Source organism: Triticum aestivum, chromosome 2A (genome assembly GCF_018294505.1).
Source record: "Triticum aestivum cultivar Chinese Spring chromosome 2A, IWGSC CS RefSeq v2.1, whole genome shotgun sequence".
NCBI lineage: Eukaryota > Viridiplantae > Streptophyta > Magnoliopsida > Poales > Poaceae > Triticum > Triticum aestivum.
The window spans coordinates 90,993,971-91,005,931 of record NC_057797.1 but is presented as its reverse complement, the minus strand read 5'-3'; the positions used below and the strand labels follow the sequence as shown (position 1 = coordinate 91,005,931).

The 11,961-nt window shown below is 49.7% G+C and overlaps 1 protein-coding gene across 1 annotated transcript; it reads left to right on the top strand.

Moving 5' to 3' along the window:
• The first annotated feature begins 9,768 nt into the window (after positions 1–9,768).
• LOC123184877 (basic leucine zipper 2) lies at positions 9,769–11,350 on the top strand. Its single transcript, XM_044596923.1, has 4 exons — positions 9,769–10,374; positions 10,473–10,563; positions 10,650–10,776; positions 10,910–11,350. The coding sequence occupies exons 1-4, from the start codon at positions 9,833–9,835 to the stop codon at positions 11,068–11,070; spliced, it is 921 nt and encodes a 306-aa protein (XP_044452858.1). The 5' UTR covers positions 9,769–9,832; the 3' UTR covers positions 11,071–11,350.
• Positions 11,351–11,961: the final 611 nt, after the last annotated feature.

Below are 11,961 nucleotides of genomic sequence, written 5' to 3'. Positions count from 1 at the left end.
ATTTGATCTTGGTTCATGGGTGGGGGAGTGCTAGCAACCAACGGGGAGGGGTTCCGGTTCAAGTCTAAATTCAAAGTAGACTCAACCTTCTTGGAGGCAAATAACTCAAGAGCCTTGTCTAGAGATTCGGCAACCGTCTCCTTGTATGCAACCCAACGTTGCTCGGAGTTCACACGCATTGTCTTCCAACGGATGTGCATTCCTAAACCAACATTATGCCTTCCCTCGAACTCAACAACGTCACTTGGGTCCATCCAATTCAAATCTTTCCTCACTTGTTTCAAAAGCTCCGCATAGCTAGGACTACTCTCAAACACCATGTCAAGCTCATCCGGGTCCGTCTCAACATTGCCTTTCAAAAAGGCCTCTTTATCCACATGATGAACATAAACACATGTTCTCCCCATCCCTACAATAATCAAAAACACACATATATCAAGTAAATACTTAAGAAAAATATTTGCACACATATGCCCTAACATATATATGAATTAATAACCCTAACCCCCACATAACAATAACCACAACCCTAACACCAACATAACCCTAACACCAACATCAAACACACATAACCCTAACCCTAGCATACTATGGAAGCCTAAACAACCCAAATTAGCAAAGAAATATAACATCATTCAACACAAATTTCCAAATCCTATCAAAATCTAGGGTTTCCCCAAACTAGCAAGATTTGAGCAAATGTGACAATTCCTATGGATGAAAACGAGGGGATCGGAGGAGATTACCTTAAGGGAGGGGTTGGCTTCGAAATCCACGGTCAAATACTCCGGATTTGCAAGATTTGAGAAGGATTTGAGAGGGGGGAGAGGGGAAGAGAGGAGGGCCGCAAGTCTAAGGGTTTGGGTCGGGTGGGGGTGTGTGGGGTGGGGGTGGGAGGGGAGAGAGGGTGGGGCCAGCCCAAGTGGAACACAGACTGTGCAGCGCCCAAGAGCTAGGCGCTGCACATTACAGGTGTGTGGCGCCTAGCTCTTAGGCGCTGCACAGGTGCGTGTGGGGCCGCAACTGAACCAGGGCTGCCACGCTGGCAGGATGTGCGACGCCTAAGGGAAGGGCGCTGCACGGTAGGGTGCGGCGCCCGGCTGTCGGGCGCCACACCAAAGGGTCAGCAGAGTGAATTTTTTTCGTGAACAGGTCAGTTTGTGATTTGATTTCTGCCTCAGGTCAAATCTGTGATTTCTGCCCATCCCGCTGCCTTGCAAGTATGGACCCCGGCCAACACGACGATGCGCCGCCGAACCTCACGAGCTACTGCGCGGTATGCAAGCAGCCGCTGGTGTCGGTGATGGCCGTGACGTGTTCCGGTTCCACGTGCATGGTCCGTGTGGGCGTATGTGGAACACAATATCCACCGCTCGTCGACAAGGAGGCCCACGGCAGGCACGGCGACGGCGGCGATCCGATCGTGGACCAGGAAGCCGGCGGCACCGCCGGCGATCATGGGTTACCGCCGCCCGCCTCCAAGGAGGGCGGTGTGGGCGAGCAGTGGTACCACGGGGACACGGCGCTGCACGTCCATGACGAGCAGGAACGCCAAGAGGAGAAGAAAGCACGGCCGCGTTATGTTCTATGGGTGTGTGCACCAATTCTTGATCCTTTTCTTTTAATTTCTGTTCCTGCTTGTTTTCCCTCATCAAATTCTAAAAGGACACATAACTCGAATGCAATATAAGATTATAATTTTTTACCACGTGACACGCAATGCAAGCAAGCAAAACTTAATGAAAAAAATGGCTTCCTAAGTAGTATAGCTTTAGTAATATTTTATATTTTCTCATGCAGCATGCTGGCCCTTATCTTTTTTTTTTACCTTTGTTTTGCAGACTTTTTTTGTTCTATTTTACGGTCTAAGCATTTGGTGCGGAACACTTATCGGCTCTTCTATTGCTGGTGCAATGAAGGGCGGCAAGGCAATGAAAGTACTAGCATACGCGTTGGGCATGTGTATACCAATTTCGGCAGTAAGTGTGTGCTGGTGTCCTTTCGCGTGTTTTGGTATTGTGCTCTAAAATTCTTAGAAAATGTAGGTGATGTTAGTTTCCATTTGTTGACAATATGTTTTCAAATTCTATTTCGAAATAGAAAATTACCGATGGAAATCAATTATGGCAGCTTTTGGATTTAAATTTCAATTGAAATAAATTGTTATCTCATAGTACTCTAGCATATAGAATCTTATCTGAACATCTTAAGCAAAATATCTTGTTAACATCCTAGTTACTACCTGATTTTCTGGATGCCATTTCTAGACCAGGGATAGAGTAGAAATTTCGCAGTGTTTCAGTTTGGGCCCCGGTAGATTTCGTTGGAAGCGGAAGGTTCTCGCGCTGAAATTAAATTTTGTATTCAGCTCGATAGTTGGTTTTGTATCAAGGAGTTTTGGGAGGACGTTAATTTCCCCACGTGAGCGTCTTGCATGCTGGCGTACGTTCTTCCAGTGCAAGGGTGTTCCTCTGATGCATCTAGCAGCCGAGGTCGCGGTAGACATCACCAGGATCATCCTCAAGAGTGCAATCACACCAATGGATGCCAACATTGTGCATCCTCCTCATTAGGGCCCATGCATCGCGACATCCGAGTTCGACCATGTCAAGAGCCCCAGCCATATCTCCTAGTTGGTCTGCCTCGTGTCCTTGTTGGCGTCCATCGGGAGATCTGCAACCAACCACGCAACCAATCACGCAAACAGTCGTGTCCAACTCTCCTGCGCCACCTCGCGGGAGATTAGAAAGAGTTCAAACATTTCGCTCCCTAACAAGTGGACCATCATACCCTCTGTGTTAGGCAAATCTCAACCATCGGTGGGATGTTGTAGGCTGCTAGTAAGGGTGCGAAAAAATCCTACCCTCTCGACTGCCAGCATGATTCCAATATCCTACGGTACCAACAAGATAAAATTACAAACCTTTTGACACTCATTGGGTTTTCTTGTTCAACATTGTCATTAAAAGTTTGGACATACAAGAAGCCAACATGTCCAAACCCGAGTTCACTTGCGCCAACCATCATTAGTCGTTCTACGACCAGTTCTGTTTTTATTGTGGTGGCTTTTACGTCGAGGCCGACGACCAGTTCTGTTCAAAGAATGGGTTCATGTTTTTGTCCCGAGGAACGATTCAAGAATATGTACGTACTTTTCAAAATTCCGTGCCTTTTCAAAGTCAGGTCGCCGACTACCTGTGGCCGTTGGGATATATATTTCCAAGCGCTGAACGGCCATCTGGTGGAGTTCCGGACCGATGACCGATCCATGATTCTACGCAGCGCATGTCTCATGTGTATGGCTATGGCATGCATGATGGTTTGATCATACCCCTCACCATCCCAGTCCATCTGTCACCCCTCGCATGCCCATGACGCCTTGCAAATCACTCACGCGGCTCGAGTCACGTCATGCTCGATCGTGACGATGCAGATCACGGAACCAATGCAAGGCGGATTTGGGATGAAATGGTGGACATGGACGTGCACCATATGCTCGCATCGCCGTCGTGCTGCGAGACACCGGGCGCGTTCCTCCGGGAGCTCGCCGGCGCCCGCGCCCGTGCCCGTGCCAGTGTGGTGGTGCCACTGCCATGCATGGGTGACGACTAGCCCGGCTACCCGTCAATGGGACTGTGTCCGCGGTCACCGTTGTGTTTGCAGGAGGAGAAAGCGATGGCACGATTGTCTAACACTCTTAGGCCTTCTACAATGCAAAAAGTTAGACGTCTCTTTAGTTAGAGAAATAAATCGGTATTTCTTTAAGCATCGGTGCTTATCTGTAGATGACAGCTTTTTAGTTAGACGTCTCTTCTATAGAAATAGGCACATGTGCTTGCTTTAACACCACAAAACCTTACTATTCAGCGCCTTTAGCGCCGCGGAAGCCAACTGACACTCACTGCGGCGCCTTTTGGGCCAGCTCACGAATGCGAGTTGGTCCCTCGCTTGGGTCGCTCCAGCCATCAGTTTGTTTTCTTCACAAGGACATGGTTTGACTATTGATATAACCCTGCTAACTGGCTTGTTACCGTTGACCGTTTGAAAAAGTTCATGAATTTGAAAAGTTCACAGTTAGAAAAAAGCTTATAGAAATGCAAAAAGTTTGCGAATTTAATATTCAATCATGTATTAAAAAGATTGTGAATTAAAAAATTCACAAGAAGTTGATTTTTTTATCAATTTCCTTACATAAATTCAATTTTCATAAAAAATATCATAAATTTTAAAAAGCATGAAATTTAAAAAGTTCACGAATTTGAAAAAGTTCAAGACTTGAAAAATAATAATTTTAAAAGGTTCGCAAAAACTATATTTTTCAAAAAGATTAAGACAAGTTCACAAAAATAAAAAAAGTTTGTAATTGGGAAATTCATGAAATTGAAAATAAGGTTGACGAATTTGAAAAAAAATCACGCATTTGAAAAAAGGAAAAATAAGATGAAAATGAAAAAAAAACTAAAATACCGGACAAAACCGAGTGAAACTAGAAAACCAAAAACACATAAAAGAAAGAGAAGCTGCTGTAAGCGTCCTAACACCGAAAGGGGGCTTCTGAAAAAAAAAACCCAAACTAGAACTACTCTTATATGGGCTGACTTTTTAGGAACAATGTTGAGTGAGGCGGTGTGCGCGAGTTGAAATAAACCTGACTTTGGCGCTTTAGGCGCCGAATGGGGTTTGCGTTGTAGGACTCTCATGCCAATAATAAAACGAAAATCATGACTAAAGGGTTACCCTTGCAAATGTCACTCCCACCATCTCGAGGCACTGACAAGTGGCGTGCCACTTGTCGCAACCTAGGAGTTTCTTTTTTTTTCTCGTAAATTTGTTTATTTAAAACGTTTTATCCCTTGAACCATGCATCCAAATTTGAACTGATTTTATCATTGGATTTCTTGCGTCGAGACCTTCGAAATTACATCCTATGTTAATAGGTTTCGACGAACATTTTTTCACAAAAAGAATTGGAAAAATCAGAAACCGGGAAATGGCAATACAAAAAAACCAATAAAAAATGAAAACCGAAAAAAACAGCAAACAAAAAAGGTGAATGATAAAACAAATAAAAAACCAGAGCAACAAGGTTGCCGTTTCCCCCCCTTTTCCTTTTTTCTTTTTGAGAAGCACAACTATACTTCTAATGGAAACAAATATGCTTCCACGAGAAGCAAATTTGTGCTTCCTGTGAAAGGATTTTTTTTCGAGAAACACATATGTGCTCCTTGCGGAAGCAAATATGTTTCTCCACGGGAAGCATATTTTGTGCTTCCTGTGGAAGGTTTTATTGTCGAGAAACACAGATATGCTCCTTTGTGGAAGCAAATATGTTTCTCGACGAGAAGCAATATGTGCTTCTCATGGAAGCACATTTTTTTTCACCTTTTGAGATGCACAACTGTGCTTCTTGTGGAAGCACTTTTTTCTCCGATAAGTACAATTGTGCTTGTGGTGGAAGCAATCTTTTTTCCTTTTCCTGAGCTTCTCGTGGAAGCATATATTTTTTTCCTTTCTAAAAAGTACATTTCTGTTTTCGCGGAAGCAAATATGTGCATCCACGAAAAGCAAATTTGTGCAAGCATAAATTTTTTCCATGCAAAAAGAATCCACGCAAGTTTTTTTTCTTCAATTCCTAGGGAAAATGGACGAAAATCGAAAAGCCAAAAGACATGGAAAACCCCATCTAAAATCCGGAAATGCGTAAGAAAAATAAAATATAAAATCGAGAAGAAGCACCCAGCACACAACATGTGGCAGCGGCTGGAAGCACGACTTGGCGTGCTCTAGGTTACCCAAAATTACTCCTCAAGATCCCCGCAAGGGGAACCTCCGGTTATTTTTTAAGGGGTAAACCAAGTTTTATTCATCAAACATCACAGAATGTGGGATACAGTTTTGATCGTGGGATTGGTCAAACCAAACTTGACTTGACTATATGCTTCGACATTAACAGCTTGACCTTCAAAAGCAAAATTACATTTCAATAATGACGCTTGTAACTTGATCTCACTAATAATGGCTTCATTATTTTCCTCAGGTTAGTTGCTCCCATAAAAAGCAAAGAAGACGGAGAAGTGATGGGCTCTAGCCTTGATGAATATTTAAGCATGCCCGACACGGGCCCAAACGCATGATGTCATTCACGTGGCCCACATCCCATCCCCTTACTTACCACCCCTAAAAACACTTACCGCCGCCGCCTCTCCCGCGCCTTCGCTTCCCTCCTGAATCCACTCTTGCATCTTTAGCCAATCCATCTTCGGTGCAAAGATCAATGAAATGACCTTGTCAGGCTTGCCGTCGACGGCACAAGCACCACTGCTCTACACACGTCCATCCTCAAGAACCCGTCAGCGAGACCTGGTAACACCACGTCGCCGAGACTCCCCGTCTTTGACTTGGAAGACCTCGCCGCTCCACCTCAGGACCCCTCCAAAAAACAGTGCCCCCAGGAAGGAACACGGCGCCACACACTGCCATCGTCCGATCCACGAGCTTTAGGTCTTGGGTTTCCGCATAGCAGCATCGGCGAAAAGACGATAGCTGCAACAACGATGCCTCCAACAAGGAAACGACACAAATACGACGCCATTGTCCACCATGACTGAAGTCGGTGCGGTTCTCACCGGCAAAAGCACATCCCTGGACCCACATCTAGCTTCTGATCCACAAACCTCAGAGGGTTATGGATCTCATGCATCAGGCACCACCGACGCCGGAGAGCGCTCCGGCCACCACTCACCTCCAGTGACGAACCTGCGAAGGTGATTCCTTGATCCATTGTCCCAGGCACCACCACATGAAGCCGCCTCCTGGCCCGCCATCCCCGACGGAAGGGACATCGCCGCTGCCACCATGTCCGAAGCCTCTGCTCCGGGGCCCTTGCATTGTAGATCTCTACCGAGGCCGCTATCCCCATGTTGTCGCTGGACAGGAGAGCGCACCGCCGGGAGGAGCATCCACGACAAGAAGATCACGTGTTGCCATGCACCGCCCCTCCAGGAAATAGCGCCATGGCCACGGGACGCGAGATCCCCATCGCCCCCTTCACTGGCGGCGTACAGGCTATCCTGGCGGCCACCTCTAGGGACGGCGAGGGGAGAAGGAAGGGAGGAGGGGTTCGCGGCAACGACGACTAGGGTTAGCCCCCCCCCCCCCCACCAGTCGACCTGGAGGCGATGGAGGGATGCACAGGCTATCCAACCCTCAAGAATTTGTTGTTTGCCTCTTATCACCACAAGCTATTCGACGTGATGGTGTGTGTTGTGTATGGTGGTGGCGTGTTGGATCTAGGTGCTTGTATCTATGTTAGTTCTTGAAAAGGCTTTAAAAACATTGCATAATTAAAGGATTATATGCATGAAATACAAAAAATGTAGTAGATATGTTGAATCTACGGATGGAGCGCTCCTCTCCTTCGCGTGCCGCCGCCCCAAAGAACCCACGCCCCAACTTCGCTCCCGCCACTTCACCTTGTAATATCACATTTCAAGTCGTTCCTCTCTCCTCTGTCCCAATCATGCCCATTGCCCGATTTAGCTCAGTGTCGAGCTTCACCCCATGCCATCCATTCGCAGATTCACCCATTGCCCAATTTAGCTCAGTGTTGAGCTGACACACGCAATAGCAGGCCTATAACACGTACGTCCCTGGTGGGGGCCCGGGGCGGCCGCCCCTCCTGCCCCCCCCATCAGGACCGGGCCTGCTAGTGACGAACCTGTGAAGGTGATTCCTTGATCCATTGTCCCAGGCACCACCACATGAAGCCGCCTCCTGGCCCGCCATCCCCGACGGAAGGGACATCACCGCTGCCACCATGTCCGAAGCCTCTGCTCCGGGGCCCTTGCATTGTAGATCTCTACCGAGGCCGCTATCCCCATGTTGTCGCCGGACAGGAGAGCGCACCGCCGGGAGGAGCATCCACGACAAGAAGATCTTGTGTTGCCATGCACCGCCCCTCCAGGAAATAGCGCCATGACCACGGGACGCGAGATCCCCATCGCCCCCTTCACTGGCGGCGTACAGGCTATCCTGGCGGCCACCTCTAGGGACGGTGAGGGGAGAAGGAAGGGAGGAGGGGTTCGCGGCAACGACGACTAGGGTTAGCCCCCCCCCCCACCAGTCGACCTGGAGGTGATGGAGGGATGCACAGGCTATCCAACCCTCAAGAATTTGTTGTTTGCCTCTTATCACCACAAGCTATTCGACGCGATGGTGTGTGTTGTGTATGGTGGTGGCATGTTGGATCTAGGTGCTTGTATCTATGTTAGTTCTTGAAAAGGCTTTAAAAACATTGCATAATTAAAGGATTATATGCATGAAATACAAAAAATGTAGTAGATATGTTGAATCTACGGATGGAGCGCTCCTCTCCTCCGCGTGCCGCCGCCCCAAAGAACCCACGCCCCAACTTCGCTCCCGCCACTTCACCTTGTAATTCACATTTCAAGTCGTTCCTCTCTCCTCTGTCCCAATCATGCCCATTGCCCGATTTAGCTCAGTGTCGAGCTTCACCCCATGCCATCCATTCGCAGATTCACCCATTGCCCGATTTAGCTCAGTGTTGAGCTGACACACGCAATAGCAGGCCTATAACACGTACGTCCCTGGTGGGGGCCCCTCCGTTCCGGGGGCCCGGGGCGGCCGCCCCTCCTGCCCCCCCCATCAGGACCGGGCCTGCTAGTGACGAACCTGCGAAGGTGATTCCTTGATCCATTGTCCCAGGCACCACCACATGAAGCCGCCTCCTGGCCCGCCATCCCTGACGGAAGGTACATCGCCGCTGCCACCATGTCCGAAGCCTCTGCTCCGGGGCCCTTGCATTGTAGATCTCTACCGAGGCCGCTATCCCCATGTTGTCGCCGGACAGGAGAGCGCACCGCCGGAAGGAGCATCCACGACAAGAAGATCACGTGTTGCCATGCACCGCCCCTCCAGGAAATAGCGCCATGGCCACGGGACGCGAGATCCCCATCGCCCCCTTCACTGGCGGCGTACAGGCTATCCTGGCGGCCACCTCTAGGGACGGCGAGGGAGAAGGAAGGGAGGAGGGGTTCGCGGCAACGACGACTAGGGTTAGCCCCCCCAGTCGACCTGGAGGCGATGGAGGGATGCACAGGCTATCCAACCCTCAAGAATTTGTTGTTTGCCTCTTATCACCACAAGCTATTCGACGCGATGGTGTGTGTTGTGTATGGTGGTGGCGTGTTGGATCTGGGTGCTTGTATCTATGTTAGTTCTTGAAAAGGCTTTAAAAACATTGCATAATTAAAGGATTATATGCATGAAATACAAAAAATGTAGTAGATATGTTGAATCTACGGATGGAGCGCTCCTCTCCTCCGTGTGCCGCCGCCCCAAAGAACCCACGCCCCAACTTCGCTCCCGCCACTTCACCTTGTAATATCACATTTCAAGTCGTTCCTCTCTCCTCTGTCCCAATCATGCCCATTGCCCAATTTAGCTCAGTGCCGAGCTTCACCCCATGCCATCCATTCGCAGATTCACCCATTGTCCGATTTAGCTCAGTGTTGAGCTGACACCCCCCCCCACACACACCATCCATGCGTGGATTCGCCCATTGCCCGATTTAGCTCAGTGTGAAGCTGACCCCCCACGCCATCCATTCGCGGATTCGCCCATTGTTTCCGCAACGGCGGCCAGCGGCAGCGGCAACGTGAGCGAAAACGAGGGCCGTACAATTTCTGGCATGGCCCGAGCCTACATTACCGCCCGAGCCCCCGGCACTGCAAAGGTTTGGGCGTTGCGCCATCGATCGCGCCCGCTGCCTGCGCCTGCGCCGGTTGATTGATTCGGGCACGCGGTCCCGGCCATGGCGCAACTGCCGCCCAAGATCCCCACCATGGCGCCGGCCTGGCCGGAGTTCGGGGGCGGGCACCACCACAGCGCCCACGCCCGCCACAACCATCACCAACGCAGCCCCTCCACGGGCGCCTCCCTCGCCGAGTCAATGCCGCCGCTCCCGCCCCCGGTGCCCGCCAGTGGGGACGGGGCGCAGCAGCAGCCTTCCTGGGTCGACGAGTTCCTCGACTTCTCGGCCGCCAAGCGTGGCGCGCACCGCCGCACGGTCAGCGACTCCATCGCCTTCCTCGACGACAGCAATGCCGCCATCGGGGAGAACGAGCTCGACCGCCTCGACGACAACCAACTCATGTCCATTTTTTCCGACGAGTTGGCCCCACAGCGGCAAGCGCAGGCGGCGAGCGCGTCGTCGCCGTCTGATCACAACAGCATCAACGACGGGAAGCAGGACAAGGGCGACACCGAGGAGGCGCAGAGCGAATGCAATGGCGATGGCGCGGCGCCTGGGCAGCTGTCCTCGCCCGCCACAGTCGATCCCAAGTGGGTCAAGAGGTGATTTTTTTTCCTTTTACTATTAGAATTACGACAATGCATAGGTCCGAAACGAAGAATTGTCTGATTTCCCAGCGTCCTCGGCGCCACATTCACAGGATCCTTGCAAATCGGCAGTCGGCACAGCGGTCACGCGTGCGCAAGCTGCAGTACATCTCGGAGCTTGAGCGCAGCGTCACGTCGCTCCAGGTCCATCGAATTTCGAGCTTGATTTCCCTGCCTCCAAAGAAAAAACACACACCATGAATTGACCTGGAAACTGTGCTCCCGAGCAGACGGAGGTGTCGGCATTGTCCCCGCGTGTGGCATTCCTCGACCACCAACGCTCACTGCTGACGCTGGGGAACAGCCACCTCAAGCAGCGCATTGCGGCGCTCGCGCGGGACAAGATCTTCAAAGATGGTGACCGGCATTGCCACCCCTCGCAATTTATTTCGAAATTTCTCACCGGCCACCGTCCGAATTCAGTTCAAAGCAATCCACCCCTTTGCTAACTAACTCTCTGTGCGTGAACGAATCTGTTGTGCGTGCTCAGCTCATCAGGAGGCACTGAAGAAGGAGATAGAGAGGCTGAGGCAAATCTACCAGCAGCAGAGCCTTAGGAACGTAGAACCCCCGGCACACGACGACGGCCCCCTGGCCCGCAGCGACAACAATGGCTTGATCGCCGGCGAGGGGACCGCCGCACCCTCATGATCAAGATCCGGCCCGTCGGCCTCAGGACAACCAAGTGTTGTCGCTATGCTTCTTGCTGTTGTTTTAGGATTTGGTGCATTCCATTGGCTTGGTTTGCATTCTTCGGGGTGTGATGAGATTATGTATGCAACTCAGTTTGTTCATTCCGATGGGTGGTTGCTAATTTGTTCATTCTCGGGTCCTCTGTCTGCTCCTGATTATTCTTCTCTACTTCCCCTGATCTGTAATTTTTTCCCCGACATTTTGGGCGAAGGTTGTAGCTAAGGATTTGTAACTCAGATTGGTTGAGGTCGAGTGGTTTCATTGCTTGGCGGGTTTTGTTCTATTTCTGGTCAATCAAATGTGATGTTTTCTCCGTCCACTGTTCATACATTGCTAGTTTTTTTCTTGCACCCATGACCAAACTTGTAGTAACATGTAAGGTTCATGCGTAGGTCCCTGCCTGCTTTACATTGACTAGGTAATTGTCCGTGCTTTGCTATGAGACAATAGACAATTTTAATATTTTCACATAAATCATGTCTAACACACAATTTTACGATCCTCATGTATATCAAACAACACTACAAATCATTCAGTCCAACACAGCTTTGCAAAAGATCATATTGTTTATTTTTTTCATCACAACAATATGTATAACACACATATGTACAAATGAGAAACAATAGTTTTTTAGAAAAGGAGGATGACCCCGGCCTCTGCATCTGGGCGATGCATATGACCACTTTATTAATTATTCTTACAAGACTTTACAAAGTCATACAACAGTAAGACTAAAGCCGCCATCTAAGCAACAAACTGTCGCTACACCTATCCAGTTGATGAAGGGGCGCAGATAGCCTGGGTCTAATACCAAACAGACATCGCAGCCAAGCCTAACATCTAAGACCT

Excerpts from the sequence above, each read along its gene's own strand:
- LOC123184877 (XM_044596923.1), top strand. The coding sequence starts at position 9,833 with ATGGCGCAACTGCCGCCCAAGATCCCCACCATGGCGCCGGCCTGGCCG. Across the intron at positions 10,375-10,472 it reads GATCCCAAGTGGGTCAAGAG|GATCCTTGCAAATCGGCAGT; the intron begins GTGATTTTTTTT and ends CCACATTCACAG. Across the intron at positions 10,564-10,649 it reads GCAGCGTCACGTCGCTCCAG|ACGGAGGTGTCGGCATTGTC; the intron begins GTCCATCGAATT and ends GCTCCCGAGCAG.